The 20,139-nt window shown below is 36.1% G+C and overlaps 1 protein-coding gene across 1 annotated transcript; it reads left to right on the top strand.

Moving 5' to 3' along the window:
• The first annotated feature begins 1,875 nt into the window (after positions 1-1,875).
• Positions 1,876-16,164, top strand: dhrs7cb (dehydrogenase/reductase (SDR family) member 7Cb). Its single transcript, XM_028476937.1, is given in 8 exon segments — positions 1,876-2,048; positions 5,876-6,032; positions 9,000-9,112; positions 10,483-10,693; positions 11,638-11,730; positions 13,486-13,659; positions 13,740-13,876; positions 13,878-16,164. Coding segments are annotated over 7 exon segments (951 nt in total). The 5' UTR covers positions 1,876-2,048; positions 5,876-5,878; the 3' UTR covers positions 13,947-16,164.
• The last annotated feature ends 3,975 nt before the right edge of the window (positions 16,165-20,139 follow it).

The raw sequence follows: 20,139 nt of genomic DNA on the forward strand, positions 1-20,139 counted from the left end.
GCAAACAGTAAACATGGATATATATCAAACGGCAAAATAACAATGAACTATGTACTGTAAACCCGAACATTCAAAGTAATTAAAAAGATTAAGTTGTTTATACTGTAGTTTATAGAAAAGGTTTTACTAACTAAATCATGTCAAGTTGGAGTAACATGTTCTTCCTTTTTGAGTAAGTTTAACTAATATTTTTTGTGTAAATGGAACTATATTTTTTCATAAGTAAGCATAACTTAAAAACACAACAAAGCACAACTTAATAGAATTAAGTAATTACATGCTAAGAATAATAGAGTCTGGTTATTTCTGTTATTTCAAATAGAGTATAACATAATAACGTAATGTCATATATAGTATAATGTAGCCCTACAGTGAATTTTATCTATTCTGTTGAGAAATAATATATAATAACTAGAATATTTGCATTTCCTGAAGAAAATACAAGAAAGGATTCAGCTAGATTATTCACTTTTTTCCTTGGGCCTCAAAGTCTTAATCTGAACCTATATGTAACTTGTCTATGGTCTACTTGTAATGTGTAATGTCCTGTGATTTATGTATTCTTTGTATCGTGTCTTGTTAAATGTCTACTGCACTAACCTGCCTTAGGACAACGGATGAAAATTAGCCATTGTGCTAACTCCGGCATATTTACGTTGTTGCTCTATGCTGACATGTTGATGAATATGCATTGTCCTAATTCAAATAAATAAAAAATAACATTAATCGAGCATTAACATTAACTGCTCTATTTATATTCTAGTTTCCAATGTTACGTATGTCACTATGATAGTTTGCGTACCCGTGGGGGTACCCGTACCCCACTTTGGGAACCTAGTGCACTTCTTTCAATGTTGTATATTTGTAATTATTACTGCTGATTTAAAGGGCACATGTTATACTAAAACAACTTTTCTGTGCTTTAAACATCATAAAAGTGTTATTAGGGCTTCAAACACATGCCCAAAGTGTTTTCTTCATTGATCCCTCAATTACTAGTTAGAGGGTGATTTACTCCTTTCTTACTGCAGGGTGAGCCCAAACACCTCGCTCCAATTTGATGATGCGTTCCCACTTTGATGACAAATTTGATGAGGCACTGAGCTGGAGAAGCCGCGCCTCCAGGAAGCTCTCTGCTATGATTGACATGTAATCAGACACGCCCACAAAGGTGAGCATTTCAGCGTCCTTCAAACTGTGCTATGTATGCCTTTTCTACAGTCTATGTAAGTACCGGTGAACGCCCCGCCCCCACACTCTGTCTCGTGTTTATAAAGCAGCATGAGCTCGGCTATGGAGTGGGTGGGAGGAGGGCGGGCCGTCCTCTGGCCCTACGTCACCGTGCGGGGAGGAGGAAATCAGTGTCCCGTCTATAGACACGCCCACTCATGAATATTCAAAAGTGGGGCCGCAAATCAGCCTGTTTGTGTAGAGTTGCTCAGAAAGTGACTTTTCAGAGGCTAAAACTCTGGAAAACAGGCGAGTTTGGGAAAATAAACTTCAAATACTATGTTTTTAGGGTTCTTAGAACAAATGGAGATGGGTGAAAAATAGCATGATATGGGACTTTTAAAAGAGCCATCAATAATGCAGAAAACACAGCACAGAACCACATAATCTCCACACAACACAAAAGTGAATAAATCAGTTATATATTATAGTGCAACCAATTAATTGGTGATACCTCAATTCGGCCCAATTAATTGGTCGAGCTCTACTCAAGATGGGCTTCTCCTTTACTTTAGGGTCACTAGTATCAGTGATACAGACAGTTAGCTTGGGCCCTAAAGTTAAACTGACACTTTCACTTGAGTGGTTTCTCCTTCGTCCTGGCAACAAGGGGACATACCCCAGATACTGCTCATTGCCAAGCGTGTGCTAATGGCTGACTCCAGCAGAAGCTATAATAGGCAGCAGGTTCCAGTGGACAGAGGGTCGGACACACACCAGTAACAAAGCCCAGTGAATGGAGCAGCGGAGCAGAGGGAGGAGGTTACCTAACTAAACCTACAACTGTCCTGCTGAAGGATTAGCTCCTCGTCTGTGCTGTAAGTGAACCAATAATAAAGCAGATTACAAGTGTGTGCGTGTGTGTGCGTGTGTGTGTGTCTCTCTCTGTGTGTGTGCTATAGATGTTCATTGGGTGCAACTGTGTGCCAGTCCAACCTGAGGCAGGGAGCATGACTTCTGTGACAGTCACAAGTTTTAATGTGGATTAGAATCTTTTAAAAATGTGTTTGAGCAAAGTAAAAAAGGAGGTCAAACACAGCTAATGAATGCAGGCCAGTGTCCCTGTTGCTCCACTCTGGGTATCCAATGACGACACCATTCTGTGGACGTGACTGCTAGAATATATTTAGCTGTTCTAAACCATTAACCTTACACGACAAGCAGATCAAACTCAGAAATCATACTCTGTTGTTTTTTTTTTACCTATGGAGTGAGAGGAGGACATTGATGCTGTTGCATGACCAATTTCAAAATAAAAGCTTGAGTTGGTTACAAACTCTGACCCAGAAAAGCTTCCAGAGATCAGGGCTAAAGGCCTCTGCTGGTTGGTGCCTTATTTGGAGTTTTAAATCAATGGGGCCTAATATTTCATTGGCTTGTAATTGGAGTTAAAAATAAAATTGATTGCAGTTGATGGAACACATTCATGCTCTAAATCAGGGATCACCAATCTTTCTAAACCATGAGGGATATATTAATAAAGGATGACAAGCATTAACTAAAAAAAAGTAGGAAATACGTTTCAACGCTTTATTTTTCTTAATTAGTGAAGATGCATTCAAGTCTATTGGAAATTTCAACTTTTTCAACTTTTTTCAACCTTTTCAAACCATTTTACCTTTTTTAACCTTATTGCTAATGCTAAGCTCTTGCTAGGTTATTGCCATTGCTAGGTGAATGCTAATGCTATGTCTTTGCTATTTCTAGGCAAATGCTAACACTAGGCTATTGCTAGCCCAATGCTAACACTAGGCTATTGCTAGCCCAATGCTAACACCAGGTCAATGCTAACGCTAGGCTAATGCTAATGCTAGATTATTGCTAGGCCAATGTTAACACTAGGCTATTGCTAGCCCATTGCTAACACTAGGTAAATGCTAACGCTAGGCTATTGCTAGCCCAATGCTAACAATAGGCTAATGCTAATGCTAGATTATTGCTAGCCCAATGCTAACAATAGGCTATTGCTAATGCTAGCTAATACTAATGCTAGCTCATGTTAATGTTAAGCTAATACAGTGCGGCATAGGCCAGCACCTGCACTCTCACTTGCATTTTCTTCAGGAAATGCAAATATTATAGTTCATGCAGTTGTTTCATTTTCAAATGACGACTTCTGAAACATTTAACTGTAAATCATAATTGAGGAACTACATTCCTCTAAGTTCCTATTTTACTAGTCACAAACTTCTTTTAACTGATAGAAACATGTTGTTATATTTTACAATCATGTACATTTTTTTTTTTTATTTATAAAAGAGGTGTAAAAAGGACTGATATATTCTACTCAAGTACAAATACTGTTACTTGATTGAAATTGTACTCGAGTACAAGTACAAGTAAGTCATACATAAAATACTCAAGTACAAGTAAAAAGTAACTCAGATAGTACTCAAAGTAAAAGTTACTAGCTACTTTCACCCCCTACGTTTATTTTTGGTAATAAATCGTTGCCACGGTTCCCTTGCATACAGTAAACATCTCATGTATAAACTTCAAAAGAAAGAGACCAAATCTTACACAATTGGAACTTCATTTATTTTCCACAAAGGCATCTGTATAAAATAAAAGGTTTGTCAAAATGTACAATCATCTTTAAAATAAAATAAAATCAATAAATTCAATTCAAAATTAAAAAAAAAAAATAAAATCCTCAGGCTCTAAGTATAGCTACATTTATGAATATTGAGAAAATAACCAACATTTAATGTTGTGTTGGTGCAGTGCATTACTTTTAATCTGATTGGTCGGCTTTGATGTGATGCATTTGATTGTTGTCTGGTCATTTCAATTTTATGTAGTTTGACAATGTCCGTAGATCATTTCAAAACAAAAAAATAATATTCAGTAACGGTTAGGTGTAGAAATGGAACAAATTACTTTACTTCTTTTAAAACGTACTTAAGTACAAGTAAAATTACTGATTTAGAAACATACGCAAAAAGTACAAGTAATTACAATTATTTTGAATCCTCAGAAAGTCAATTATAATTACATTCTCAGTTACTAAATTTCAATGACAATTAATCACAATTACTGAGCTTGAAATAAATAACCTAATAAAAGTTAACCTTTCTCTTGTGTTAGCTCTCTGTTAGCATCTCTTATGATATCGGGTCTTAAATCAGTTGTAAAATACACTAAAAACGAATCTATATCTAATTTCTTTCCTATCTATTGATTACCTTGTTAGGCTTCCTAATCAATGAAAATATTGGTTTTAATATTTTTGGTGTGGGCATCTCAGCCTTTTTTGTGTCAGTATACCCCTTAATTTCAAATTTTTTAAATGATAAAATGTGAGAAAGTGTCATTGTTAACTACATCTGCGTAGAACTGTAACACAGTTCCCCAGTTTTGCATAAAATAATAATTTTAATTAAAGTTGCAAGCAGCGATGAACGGGGAACACACATGTCGGGAAGTGTCACACGTAGCGCTGTGTTGCATGTCGGGGTGTGGCAGAAATTTTAAAGTGTTGAGAAGTAATTGACCATTTTCAAGGATTATATAATACATTTTCTTGTAATGTTCTGTGCAAATATAATACCTTTGATTTCCTTTTACCAATAGGTGGCGCTATGACTATGAATGACGGTCGAGTTAAACTATAACTGGAGGTGCTTGATTTGTTTCTGTGTGGGTATAAAACAGATGTTAGACAATAAGGTTACATTGTGTAGTCTTTGGGAATGTGTGTCTGTGGTCGTGTGGTAGAAAGAAATAACAGTACTAACCCAGATCAGGGAAATCCTCAGTGTACTGAAGTAACAGTTCTTCAGTACACTGTAGAATTCTGACATCATCACTGTAGAGAGTGATGTCAGAATTTTGCAGCCACAGTGATGATGTCATCAGTGCCAGCTGGGAGCAAATACAATTTTCAAGGGGGCGCCATTGAGTCATTTTGCCATGCACATGTGCAATTCCCCCAAAATATCAAATTTTTCGCCAGTCCTAATATGTGTTCATGTTTAGGCCCTCAAATATGTGATCAATTTGCCATCAGTAAAATAATAATAATAATAATAATAATAATAATAATAATAATAATAATAATAATAATAATAATAAAAACAAGGTGCATTACATATAGTCTTATGCACCCTAAGTATAATTCTTATACAATTTTCATGGCAATTACAATTACAAAGTCAATTATCTAAACTCAATAACAATTTTATTATGATTACCACAGCAACAGTATTTTTTTTTATTACAATCAAAGTTATAATTATTCCATTATTATAATTAATGATCAATTACACAATTATAATTGACCCCCAACCCTGTCTACAAGCGTTGAACTGCAACTGTAAAATCAGTTGGTGGGTGGGCCTGACCTATATTTCTCTCTGTTGTCTTCCCAGTGTAAGACAGGAACAGACATATGATACTGTATATGATATGATACACAGAGCTGCTCACAGCTTGAGGTGTTTGTTCACCTCTGCTATTATTCACCATTATTAACCTCTAACACATCAGAGACTGTTTCCATTGAATAGGAACATCTTAGTTTAGGAAAATCCCTTCACTGCACATGATTTAATCAGCATCGAAACCAGATCAACACTTTGTGACTCTTTCCTGTGCAGCAGGGCCTCTTCTTTGACTACTTCCTGCATTTGTTTTTCTCCTACAGAAGATGGCCCTGCCTTCTGTGATGGTGTTACCCATGCTGATCGTCATGGCAGCAGGGCTGTACTACATCTACAATCAGGTCATGTCATTTATGTCCAAGACACTGGTCCGCAACAAAGTGGTGGTGATTACTGATGCTGTGTCAGGAGTGGGTGCTGGTAAATGTCCCTGCTGTCAATCACTGCTTTAGTTTTTGTCATGGATATTAAGGCATATTTATTTTCTTCACATTTATTTGATATCTCCTTGTTCTCAGCCTGTAGCTACGGTGGTTTATGCTATTTATGAATAGCTTTTATTGAGACAACATGTTCAACAGAGGCCTGTTCTTCTTAAATATTGTTATATATTTATGTTACTAAGGGGCCTGTATTACAAAGCTGGATTTCCTCTTATCGCGCTAACTTCTGGGATTCATTATTGTGTAATGTACTATGACGCTGGTTAACGTCTTACTAGGGGTGGGAACCTCTGGGTACCTCACAATACACGATACACAATACGCGATACAAAGCTCACAATAACGATTATCTCATGATATGGTGATACTGTGATTAGCGATATATTGGTGAGAAATCAATCTACAATAATCTATGACATAACAAGAAAAAAAAAGATGAAGTGAAAAAAATACAATTTTTATTTTAAATCTCTGAAAGACAATAAATTGAAAAAGTGTCCTATGAACAGTGACACTATTTTAGTGCAACATTTCTGTAAATAAGTGTCAACATACCAATGTAAACGAATAAGTATCTCCAATAGTGCTTTCTTACCAGTGACACCATTATAGTGCAATATTCCAGTAAACAATATGTTGGTTCCTTCAACAAACGGTGACAAAATTTCTGGGAAGATGTACCTGTACATTTTAGTGAAAAAGCAGAAAAGGTTTTGATAAAAAAAAAAAAAAAAAAAAAAAAAAAAAAAAAATATATATATATATATATATATATATATATATATATATATAAATATAATTGATACTTAGTGCAAGCATATCGATAATCGATCGTGCAAAAAAATATTGTGAGATAACGCTGTATCGAGATATCGTCACACTACTACGACATCAGACTAAATCACCATGGTAACTTAGGCCAGTGTTTCTGAAATGGGGGTACGTACCCTAGGGGTACGCGATGGCACTGAAAGTGGAAAATGAACAAATGTGAACAAGAAAAATATGGGTTTTATGTTTAGTTTCAGTTAAAAATGATAATCATAATAATTATGATGGAAATTATATTGATTAGAACATGAACTGATGATACAACGGTCAGTCTTGGTCCCACACCAAGCGTGAGATGACCGGAAATGATAAAAACTATAGAAATTAATCTATTCTGGAGGCACTAAATCAGTGTTTTTCAACCTTGGGGTCGTGATTCTATCTGGGGTTGTCTGAAATTTAAATGGGGTCGCCTGAAATATCTAGTAATTGATATAAAATAATACTGATCAAGCATATTCTTTACATTTAAAACAACACACAATCTTAACTGTATTCTATACTTTCACATTCTGAAAAATGAATGTATTTAAAATAAAATGCATTACTAATATATCTGAGCTGCTGCAACTTGTCGCTAATCCTGGCTACTTTTTATTTGTAACAGTAAAACAAACAGAATCAAAAACTAATTCTAGAAGAAAAAATGTCTTTGGGGCCACCTGAATTTTTTGATATCAAAATGGGGTCACTATCCAAAAAAGGTTGGGAACCACTGCACTAAATACTGTTTAACTCCACTTACTTACAAAATGACAATATTTAAAAATGTTATCAGCATTTCTGGTATTCTGAGAAAGGGGGGACTTGAGCCAAAAAAGTTTGAGAACCACTGACTTAGGCTGAACACCTAACCAGATCGGTTGGATAAGATCTGAGCGAGTACCAATGTCCCGCCACCTGACCAATCAATTCTCTTGGAAAACAACCTGTCCATTGTTAGAAGATCCTGGTTGGTTCAGATCTGGCAGCTGTGTTTAGGAAATAAAGATTTTTAATGATAAATGCAATCCTTTCATTTACTGATGACTTCCTTTAGGAAATTTATAGATTTACATCTGATTGACTGATCTACAGTCAGCTGATAAAACCTGTGTCGGACACTCTCCGTATCGTGGACGGATCAAGTCATTCATTCTTTCGCTCATTCATAAATACTCTATAGTGACGCTGTCAGCAGAACATACAGTACTACAATGAAACAATGTGCTCTCATCCCAGTGTGTGTGTGCTAAATTGAGGAGGACTACCTGAATAGAAACACACCTGTGCTGTAATAAAGTGGAACTGATCAAAATGCTGTTCGTTTATCATCCCATGGATTAATATTGTATAATCTCATGCTTTTACATAATAACAGTGTCAGCAGCTTTCTGCCTGTGTTCTTTTCTCCCTGCTTTTTCTGCAGCAACAGTGTTGATCATGGTCTGAATTATGGATTTTAATTCTTCATACACATTCTACACATTTATCTGTGTTTGTGATTGGTCTGACGCCGCAATCTCCGCCCCTGTCACAGAGGCGCATATTCTGTCTGAAATCACCTGTCTTAAGTGAACGTGTTTATATCCTGCTTTGTAGTACAGCTGCTCTGTGACGGAGAATGTTTGGTTAGGTGAAGACTGCTAATGGAGATACAATATATCCCAGCTATACGTATCCAGCTTCGTAGTACAGGCACAAGAGGTTTTGGTTTGTTGTTTCCTATTTTTGTTCAAATATTCATCAACCAACATGTTTAGTGGTAGAGCTGACGGACGGGCAACTATGGGGCCACAACAATGGGATTGTATCTGATCTGAGGGTCACATTCGCAACATTCATGTTTAGAATAATGACCAGTCTGAGCATTAACAGTACATTTTTAAGTTTTTGGTGACATTTTGTGTATTTTTATGTCATTTTGTTGTTTTTCAATTCATTTTGTGTGTTTTTCTTTTTTGTATGTGTGTTATGTGTCATTTTGTGTATTTTTATTAACATTTTATATATTGTTTTGTTATTTGTTTCTTTTTAGTAATTTGTGTATTTCTATTGTTCTTTTGTATATTGTTTGGAGTCATTTTGTGCATAATATTATAATAATGATATCCCAATGCTTGTTATTGATCAGAGTGTGCCCAGCTCTTCCATCGAGGTGGTGCCAGGCTGATCCTCTGTGGGACATGCTGGGATAAACTGGAGTCTCTGTATGACTCACTGACTACAGACACTGACCCCGGGGAGGTGAGGACACGCTGTTTATTTTCACTTTAACATCACACCCCTCAACTGAGTAAACCTTTCCAAAATAAAGCCATTAGTCTTATTACTCTTAACATGATGTAATGCTGCTGAGTCACAGCACTTACTAATAAAACTTTCTCTAGCCTGCTACAAAACACACAAACTCAAGTGTGTGGATTTACGATAAGAAAATTCCCTCAGGTTAACAAACAGAAAAATCAGTCACATGACTCTTGAGTTGAAGGGTAAGGATCAGATGCTGTCCTTGTTTTTTTTTTTTTTTTTAACAAAATCCGTTCTGTCACCAACTCCCAGATAAGCATTTCCTCTGCTCCGCACAATAGCAGGACATCCTGACAGACAACACTGTCCCCGAAGAGTCAAACGTACACAATCCACAGCAGATGTGTACAACAAGTGCACGTTGCTGTAAGCTACAGGTTCTTTTTATTGGGAATAATGCTAAAGCATTGCTGATTCGCCTTTTTCTTTTGAATTAAGGTCTTGCAGGAGGAAACTGCACTCAAGCAAGGACTTTTCTTTTGGGCTTATTTAAAGGGAAAGAAACCTAGCATTATAGCGCTAGCGCTTCTAGCTACAGCTATATATATATATATATATATATATATATATACACTTTACTAGTGTAGTACAAGTAAGTTATACATAAAATACTCAAGTACAAGTTAAAAGTAGCTCAATTAAATAGTACTCAAAGTAAAAGTTACGATAATTTCACCCCCCACTTTTATTTTTGGTAATAAATCTTGCCACGGTTCCCTTGCATACAGTAAACATCTCATGTATGAACTTAAAAAGGAAGAGACCAAATCTTGTACAGTTGGAAATGTATAATTTAAATAAATAAATAAATAAAATAACAACAATAAATTCAATTGTTAATGAAGTATAGCTACATTTATGAACTCTAAAGCAGTGCCATTCCAAATGTGCCATGTGGGTAACAATATAGGTAGAAACTACAACCTATACTCAAGAAAGTGGCTGGGCTTTGATCAGAAATGGCACAACTAAGAACGTATGTTCAATTTGAAACCATGAAACGGATATTAAAAAAATAATCACAAAAAAGAATAATTTACTCAGTAACGATTGGGTGTAGAAATGTAATGAATTACTTTATGTCTTTTAGAATGTACTTAGGTACAAGTAAAATTACTTATTTACCCATACCCATAAAAGCAACTCAAATACAGTAATGTATTTACTTGTAATCCATTACTTTCACATCTGACTACTAATACTTTTTAGTCCCATTCTTTGCAAACGGCAATTACAGTGAGCCAGTTCTCCCAGTCAGAAGTTGCCTGAACCAGATCGACTTGTACATTAAACGTATCCCTGTGTAGACCTTTGCTCCAAAGCTGGTGATCGTGGACTTCAGTGACATGGCCAGCATGGAGGACGTGGTTGCCGAGGTGACGGATTGTTACGGCTGTGTGGACGTACTGATCCTCAACAGCAGCATGAAGCTTAAAGCTCCAGTTCAGAGCATCTCCCTGGAGGAGGACAGAAACATCATGGACATCAACTACTTTGGTCCAAGCACTTTAGCCAAAGGTTTTACAGAGACTCTCCCAGGGTTGGGGTTAATTATAATTATAGTTGTGTAATTGAAAATTAATTACAACTAGAATATTTGCATTTCCTGAAGAAAATGCAAGTGAGGATGCAGGTGCTGGCCCGTGTCGCACAGCCTAGCATTAGCATTAGTCTAGCAATCGCATTAACTTAGCGTTAGCATGAACCTAACAATCGCATTAGCCTAGCAATCGCATTAGCTTAGCAATTGTATTAGCCTAGTGTTAGCATTAGCCTAGGGTTAGCCTTAACCTAGTGTTAGCATTAGCCTAAGGTTAGCATTAGCCTAGTGTTAGTATTAGCCTAGCAATTGCATTAGCTAAACAATCGCTTTATCCTAGCATTAGTATTAATCTATCAATCGCATTAGCCTAGTAATCATATTAGCTTAGCAATCATATTAGCCTAGTGTTAGCATTAGCCTAGTGTTAACATTAGCCTAGCAATCGCAATAGCCTAGCAATCGCATTATCTTAGCAATCGCATTAGTCTAACGTTAGCATTAGCCAAGCATTAACATTAACCTAGCAATAGCATTAGCCTATCATTAGCATTAGCCTAGCAATCGTATTAGCCTAGCAATCGCATAAGCTTAGCAATTGTATTAGCCTAGTGTTAGCATTAGCTTAGGGTTAGCAATAGCACTCATCTAAGATTGCTAATGCTATTGTCAATGTCAATTGTAATTGACGTTCTGAAGATAAAAAAAATAATAATAATTTAATTTGAATTTGAATAAAATGCTGGTAACTGTAATCATAATCAAATTTGACCTGAACATGGGTAATTGAAAATGTATTTGTAACTAAAAATTGAAAAATTGTAATTGACCCCAACCCTGGCCTCTTCCTCTTTGGATTGACAACAAGTAGTGATCTGCTGCCGGTCTCTGGGTTTTAAAGTCTATGTCCAATGTGCTCCAGGCGTCCTTCCATCAATGATCTCCAGAAGATCAGGACACATTATACTGATCAACAGCATCCAGGGAAGACTCGCTGTCCCATTCAGGAGCTCCTGTAAGTCATGCTTTCATCAGGAGCACTAGAATGTAGAAGGTTTGCACACACAATTACAATTACGTCTTTAATTATCTATGTTCAGTTACAACTCAGTTATGGTTAAGGTGGGCAGTATTTTTCAATTACAATTACATTCTAAGTTCAATTACAACTAATCACAATTACTGAGCCTTTAATAAATAAGCCCATAAAACATAACCTTCCTCTTGTGTTAGCTTTCTGTTAGCATCTCTTATAATATCATTATTATTTGATCTTGTTTTATTGTTTTCTACAGTACGGTGTGGACTTGTATTTCATCATTATATAATTAACAGATTTTTTTTACATAATTCTGCACATTTTTATCATTCTTTTTTTTTTTTTCTCTGTTTAGTGTTTATTCTTTTTATTTGTAATATTTCTCCAACCTCTGTAACACCAGTCATTTCCCCCTGGGATAATTTGAACCATGTCTTAAATCAGCTGTAAAATACACTATAAAATACTATGTATCATCCAATTTGCTCATCATCTGTTGGTTACCTTGTTAGACTTCCTTATTCATGAAAATATTGGTATTAATATTTTTGGTGTGGGCGTCTGAATCGTTTTTCTGTCGGTATAGCAATAGATTTAAATCTTTTATTTTATTTCTTAGTTTTTAATGGTAAAATGATCTTCAAGGTAAACTTGATATGAAAGATATTTTATTAATTGTTAACTACGCATGTGTAAGCTATAGAACTCAAAAATGGTTCCACAGGTTTGCGTTAAAATAAATTGTAAATGACAGTTTTTATAGAATTTTACAATTACAAAGTCAATTACCTGAACTCAATTACAATTCAATTATTATTACAACAGCAACAAATTATTTCACTTACAATTATAATTATGTCATATTTTTAGTTATAGTTATAATTAACCTCATACACACACAAGTACAGCATGTACAACATGTTGTAGGCTTCTATTCAGAACAATGAGAGTATTCTATGCTGAGTAACGATTGGATTGATCTTCAGGGGCTGTGTGTGTGTGTGTGTGTGTGTGTGTCAGGGTCGAGGGCAATTATAATTGTAATTGCGTAATTGATCATTAATTTAAAATATGTCGTGCTTTTAATTGTAAATGTCATTTTAAAAATCTGTTGCTGTCGTAATCACCATGATTTTGTAATTGAGTTTAGATATTTGACATGGAAATTCTATTAAAAAAACAATATATTATATATTAACGCAAAACTGGGGAACCATGTTACAGTTCTACACATACAGTGTGTAGTTAACAATTATTCAAATATGTAAGTATATGTAAGTTTTCCCACATTTTACCTTTTAAATATTTTAAATCAAGGGTATACTGACACAAAGAAGGCTCAGACATCCACTCCAAAAATATTAAAACCAATTTTTCCATTGATCAGGAAGCCTAACAAGGAAAAAAATTGGATGATAAGATATTTGTTATTGATGTATTTTACAGCTGATTTAGGACCTGTTGTCATAAGAGATGCTAACAGAAAGCTAACACAAGAGGAAGGTACATTTTTATTAGGTTATTTATTTCAGGCTCAGTAATTGTGATTAATTGTAATTGACTTTCTGAGGGTACAAAATAATTGTATAATAATTGTAATTGGAAAAAATACTGGTCACTGTAATGTAATTGCATTGTAATTGAACATGGGTAGTTGAAAACATAATTGTAATTAAAAAATGTTATTGAGCCCAACCCTGGTGTGTGTGTGTGTGTTTTTTGTCGCTTCAGATGCAGCATCTAAACATGCAGCACAGGCCTTCTTCGACTGCCTTAGGGCTGAGGTGCAGGAATACGGCCTTGTTGTCAGCACCATCAGTCACACCTTCATCAACGCTTGTGCTGAGCAACCTCCACCTGCTCATATGAAAGAGCCTGGCCACAGAGCCAGCTTACTGAGGGAATGTGAGTGAATCAGGAACACGATCTTCCTTCCTTCTCTCTTTGAATATTTTTTTTAAAATCCCAAAATGTGTGTGTGTCAGTCATAGCAGGCCAGCTGTCCCACGGTGTGCGCCCTTCAGTCCTGGCCAATGAGATCATGCAGACGGTGAACAGGAAGAGGAAGGAGGTGGTGTTGGCCCACCCCATCCCCAGGGTGGCCCTGGTGCTCCGCTCTCTGCTACCCCCCTGTCCTCTTCTCTGTCCTCGCTGCTGGAGTCAAGGACTCAGGCTTGGCTGAGAACATCTAGTCAGAGAGAACTTGTGAAATCAAAACAAATCATCAAACTTTATTTATAGAACACTTTTCATATATAGAATATAATTCACATGCTTTACATAATTAAAACCTTACATTGAATAAAAAATACAATCCACAAGAAACCCCAACAACATCATGTAAACCCACACACACAAACACATAGAATTAAGATAAGGACAATGGCACATGATACCCGGCTGGTACAAAGGATCTTGGAGGGAGGACAGCATCACTTGGGGCCATCTGCACCAGCAGCTGATCATAGACTGGGGCCACAGGACGATGACACAGGGCCCCCAGTGCAGCAAAAAGGCAGGTGTCCTTCACCAGCACTGGCCCATGAGAAAGCACCACCACGGCCACGATCCATCACAGCTCCCAGTGCAGAGGGCTCCCACTGAGGGAACACTAGGAGAAAACAACAGCAATAATTAAGAAGGATAAAACACAATCAAAATAAAAGCCGCAAGCGGCATGAAAGTGGCCAGGGTCTGTAACCTAAGGTCACATAATTTGGTGCAAATTGGTGGAAAAACAGCTGAGATATTGCCTTTAAAAGATTTTAGCATTAGCATAAGCCTTGCAAAAACATTAACCTAGCAATAGCATTAGCCTAACATTAGCATTAGCTAGCAATAGCTTAGCATTAGCATATTCCTAGCATTAACATTAACTTAGCTAGCATTAGGATTGGGCTAACATTAGCATTAGCCTAGCATTAACAATAACCTGGCATTAGCTTTGACCGAGGAATAGCATTTACCTAGCATTAGCATTAGGCAAACATTACCATTAGCTTAGCAATATTTAAAATTTATATTGCAGTAGAACAGGAAAAGTATGACCAGTAAAAGCAGTTTGAAGGCCATTTTACACAGTAGTATGTATTAAAAACCCAGTATGAAAGGAAAAACTAGTAAAACCAGTTAAAAATCAATCTGAGCGAATTTGATGCAAATTCATCAAAAAATTGCCAAGATATAGCATTTTGAATGTGATGGCGAGAAAAATGGCACCAGTGGAGAACTCAAGGCATGGTGGGAAATGTTTCAATGCAGTCATGAATAGGTTTGTGGGAAATTTGAGGCAGATCGAACTTTGTGTGTCAGTTATTGGGATTTTAAAATTGACTGCAGCCAAAACCATGGCAACTGATGCACACACACACACAGACCAATGTGAAAAAACAGGAAGTGATCGTGTAATTATTTACCAATGTGTATGTTTGCCTTTTAGAGAGTTTTGCAGTGCATCAGAGTCTGGTCAGTGAATTTGATGCTAATCCATTGAAAAATAGCCAAGATACAGCATAAAATGTGATGGTGAGGAAAATGGCGGAGCATTTTTCAGTGAAACTATAAGCCCCTCCCACTGAACACAGGCTGTTTTTTTGTATTCAGCAACCTGCTCCCATCTGTCTAGGTTCATGCAACACTATTTTGAGGTCAACACGACATATCGTCTTTCCTCGAGAGCTGTTAGCGTTGGACTTCACTAAAGGTGGCGCCAACTGAGAATGCAAGGCATGATGGGATATTTTCACCTTGTTTGGGGATGCACAACCATCATGTCTATCAAATATGAGGCCATTTGAACTTTGAATTAGAGAGTTATATAGATTTTTCTATTATGGTGTGTTAACGTTGCTCACAGTAAACGAGACCGTAACAAGTGCCAGTCAAAAACGCATGGCATGATGGGAAATGTTTTAATGTAGTCATGAATAGGCTTGGGGAAATGTCATTTGTGTGAAATTTGAGGCTGATTGAACTTTGTGTCAGAGTTATGGGGTTTTTTGAAATTGCTACTTTGCGGCGGTACCACGACCACACCGTTTGAGAAACGCAAATTCCTTTAATAATTTTTAATCTTCCGTGGGTCCTAAGTGTTCTGGCCGAGTTTAAAACAAATTGGAGGAAGCCCCTCAGACTAGTGTGCGCAAATGCGTTTCTCCATTTTTGACCTTTGACCCAAGATGGCTGACTTCCTGTTTGGTTTTGGGCAGGGTCATCATGTAACTTTTTGCTTATCCTGGGCAAGGCTAAGCTAGCCTTGCTTTTTACCATTAGGGATGACATTGTAAGTGCTTGAGTATTTGTTTTGGATATTCACATTATCCTACTACATGAGGTCTAGGGGTGCGTATACAGTGTACAGATGTATTCATAGTGTTTGTCTGGAATAAAATAATCATCTGTAACCATGTATTCCTGTACAGGGTCACTAGGTCTGCTGGGATAAGGCACTGGACTGATAAACCTCGGACAGGAGGTTAATTTGTCACATTTAACGAGTGATGGTCAAGTTACTCTGGAAAAGTAATCAGATTGCAGATTACTTTTTCAAAAAGTAATCAGATGATTACTCTAGTTACTTTATTTCAAAGGTAATCTAACTACTGACTAAAGTACTCATATTTTAAAAGGAGCACACAAATGTATGGCAATAAAAACGTTATTTCATCGTGCAAATCTGCCAAACAAAAATTTTACATTACCAATGGTACATTTGCAGAATTCTATACAAAAAATAGTTTTTTTTCTTTGTGACCTACTAAATAAATAATATACATAGCAGGAGCCACAGATCGACAATTAAATAAAATAAATATGCAGCTAAAAAGCAAAATTTTACACTAAAAAAACACAAAAAATAAATAAAAATCTCTGCTGTTTTTTTCTTTTAAATTTCCCTTGTAGTGTCATAATAGTAACAAAACATATGACATGGCAAACGCACAGAAGTAAGAGTTTGCTCTTTGATTTAACGGAACATTGGGGCAGGTGAAACAGTGATTTTGCCTCATCAAAAGAAGCTTCTCAAATCGTTTATCAGATAGTCTGTTCCGCCTTGGGGTCAACACCAATCCGTCTATCATTCGTTCATTCGTTTTTCATTATGTAACAAAAACATGAAAAACAAAAAAAACACTCATTATTTGATATTTGTTTCCAAAACCAAAATAAAAAAAACAGAAAACTCCTTGTTTTTCAAATTCAAACTCTTTTGCTTTGGTACAGAAAATGAAAAACGGAAAACACCTTTATTCGTTATGAAGTTATAGTTTTGTTACCTATTATGTGAGATTTATTATTTTAAAATCAGAAATGAGGAACAGAGCCTGGTGTTTTCCCACACAAGGTCTTCAGCCCCAACGGACCCGCCGGCGGGGGCATCTCCAGCTTCCGTGACTCTCACGGGTCTTAAAGTTGTAAAGAATCAATTAAATCACACATTCTATATCTCTCCGTAATCTGAAGCACACACACCATTATGTTCAAAGAGGGAAAAGTCGACAACTCAGCAAACTCTGTCATTTTCCACTGCTGTGAGTCACAAAATCAAAACAGAGCTCTATAACTACGTGAAACTACAGGCCAAGCTGAATCAATTGATATTCAGGTCGGGTAGGTTACGTACCAAAACATTGCGGAAAAAGTCAGCAATGATGACATATTGTGTCTTACCTTTGTTGTTTCTTATCAAAAGTTGCATTAAACTCTACATTTTGATAAATCCAAATTGTGCAGTCAGACAAATACTGCCACTACATGCATCTGAGCATCAGTCGAGGAATAAGTCCAATAAGCACATAGCGCTCGTGCGTAAAATGGCCGGTCCCTCCTTTACCCAGCTCTGATTGGCCAGGGCTAAAGACCCCCTCTATAGTGTTTGATATCATCAATTTCTACAGGCTCTGAGCTTTAAAACACTGTGTCAAACATTCTGATTGGTCAATGCATTGTTGAACTAGAGCCATGCGTAACGCCACCAAAGAGTGGAATCAAAAATAACATTGCGTGTGGCACCAAAGAAAATAAAAATGGGTATGTGTTCATTTCAAGTCAAATTGCAACACCTAGTGGTCAAACGTTAAACTAACAATGGAATCAGTTTGACTGACATATTACAGATACAAACTTGTTTCCAAACTTGTGGATCACTTTGGCACAGTTTTGGCAAGGTGGGCTCCTGCCTGAACTTTTTTGTACAAATATGTGTATATTTGGTTTATTGTTTATTATTATCACCAAACTTGCTGCAGTTGATGTCCATACATTAGTTCAATTATTTCTGCTTTTACAGCCTTCGATAATGATAATTGATTTAAAATTTCATGTAAATCTCAAGTTTTTTTTGAGTGGACAACAGATTCATGTATTTAAAACATGATCTATTGTCACTCAGTATCATATATTTACAAAATTCCACTTAGGATCCTACTTCAAGCTGATTTTTTTTTTTAGCCAAGTAAGTCATGTAGAAGCTTAAAAAAATTGTTATGGGTATGTGATTTTTGGAGAAAAGTGGCTGGGGCATTAGAGGTTTTAACAAGAGTTTGTTTGGCCCACACATCATAGAGGTGTGAAAGTATCTTTGTGTAATTAACACCTTTCAATGTATTTAGGATAGCAAGACATGACAGTGCACTATTATGGAATATTTAGATATATACTGTATCAAATCATTCATCAGAATAGTTTGAGGAGATTCATAATGATTACATTAATTTGAAAGTTTATATAAAAAAGTTGTAATAAAATGTTTACAATAGGATTAGGAACAATTATAGAAAAAGATGAATGTTGCCCGTCTGCAAATAAGTGTATTTCTCTGGGCGTCCTCTAGATGGCAGCATCTGTCGTTTCTTCTTCCATAGGCTTGTGAAGAGATCAAAAACAATGGGTTTGTGTTGTTATGTGTTGAACATCTTGTTGAGTGTTTGTTGTTATGTAAAGTAAAGATAGATAGCCACATTCACAATGTAGAAAGAGATTTTGTCTTGCAGTAATGGCAGCAAATTCAGCTTAATTCCGGTTAAATGGTTAACATGTGTATAAAAACAACAGTTTGTGTCATTCAATAAAAAAAGGAAAAAAAAAAGCAAAAGTCCAGGAATGAGAGCATTGTTTAATTTTATAAACACGTGAAATATATAAATCTCATTCTCCTCAGGCAGCCGTGGCATCAACACAGATGCTGTCCATCCATTGCACATCACTCACAGATTTATGAGCATCATCACTTCAGGGCTGGAGGAGAAGACCTGCTGCCATTCTGTCCAATCAGAGATCATCATCATCATCCTAACCAACGTATGTGTGTGTGTGTAACTGTAAGTTATGTACTATGGTATTCTTGCATTATTATAGAAGCTTTCTTTCTTTCTTCACAATAACCTAATGACCCCATATCCATTGCTTGTATTTTATGAATGTGTTCTCCTATATTTTAGTGGTTTATTGATTATTGTGTTTGTGACATACTTTTGCTACAATTTAGTGGCAGATGGTAATTTTTAATTACATTTTTAACTAATAAAAGAGCCTGCTGCTGCTGCTGCTGCTGTGACTGATACTGAAATCCATTAACTTGGAAAGGTTGCAAATAGATCCTAAAATTTTACTGTGCGACTATTAAAAGTATATTAATCATATTGCTATGTTTATCTGGTTAATAAAAGGTAAATATAGAATGATTAGGACACTTTGGCTACCTACTTAAGGCTTGGTGACAGCATTAAGATTTGACATGCAAAAGGAGTGTTCTAGCATTTAAATGCACGAGAATGCACGTAATTATTTCCAATCTAAATAATATATTGCCTAAAACAGATGTGTGTTTTAAAGCTCACTTCTGAAGAATTGAGTAAGCAGTTGCTTTCCTTCATTTCACCTTCTCTCGCTCTCCTTTCTTTCCTTGCATTTTGAGGAAAGACATGGTTTCCTGCTGCTGTCTATCATCCGCTCCTTATCACATCCACAGTTCAGACTATTCTGCTACAGCACAGCAGCAGAAACAGATGTGAGTCATACCTTTTGCACTGTTTTAAACGAGGTGGTAGCCAGGGTTGGGGTCAATTATAATTGTAATCGTGTAATTGTTAATTAATTACAATTATGGTGTAACTATAATTGTAATTTTAAAAATCTGTTGCTGTCGTAGTCGTAATTAAATTGAAATTAAGTTTATATAATTGACTTTGTAATTGTTATTGCCATGAAAATTCTGTAAAACTTTTTTTTAATTTAATGCAAAACAGGGGAACCATGTCACAGTTCTATGTACAGTTCTACACATGTAGTTAACAATTATTAATGTATGTTTTGAATTAAGCTTTCCAACATTTTATCATTTAAAAAAAAAAATCTAGGGGTATACGGACAGAAAAAAGGCTCAGA

This window comes from Gouania willdenowi, chromosome 19, assembly GCF_900634775.1.
Source record: "Gouania willdenowi chromosome 19, fGouWil2.1, whole genome shotgun sequence".
NCBI classification, from domain to species: domain Eukaryota; kingdom Metazoa; phylum Chordata; class Actinopteri; order Blenniiformes; family Gobiesocidae; genus Gouania; species Gouania willdenowi.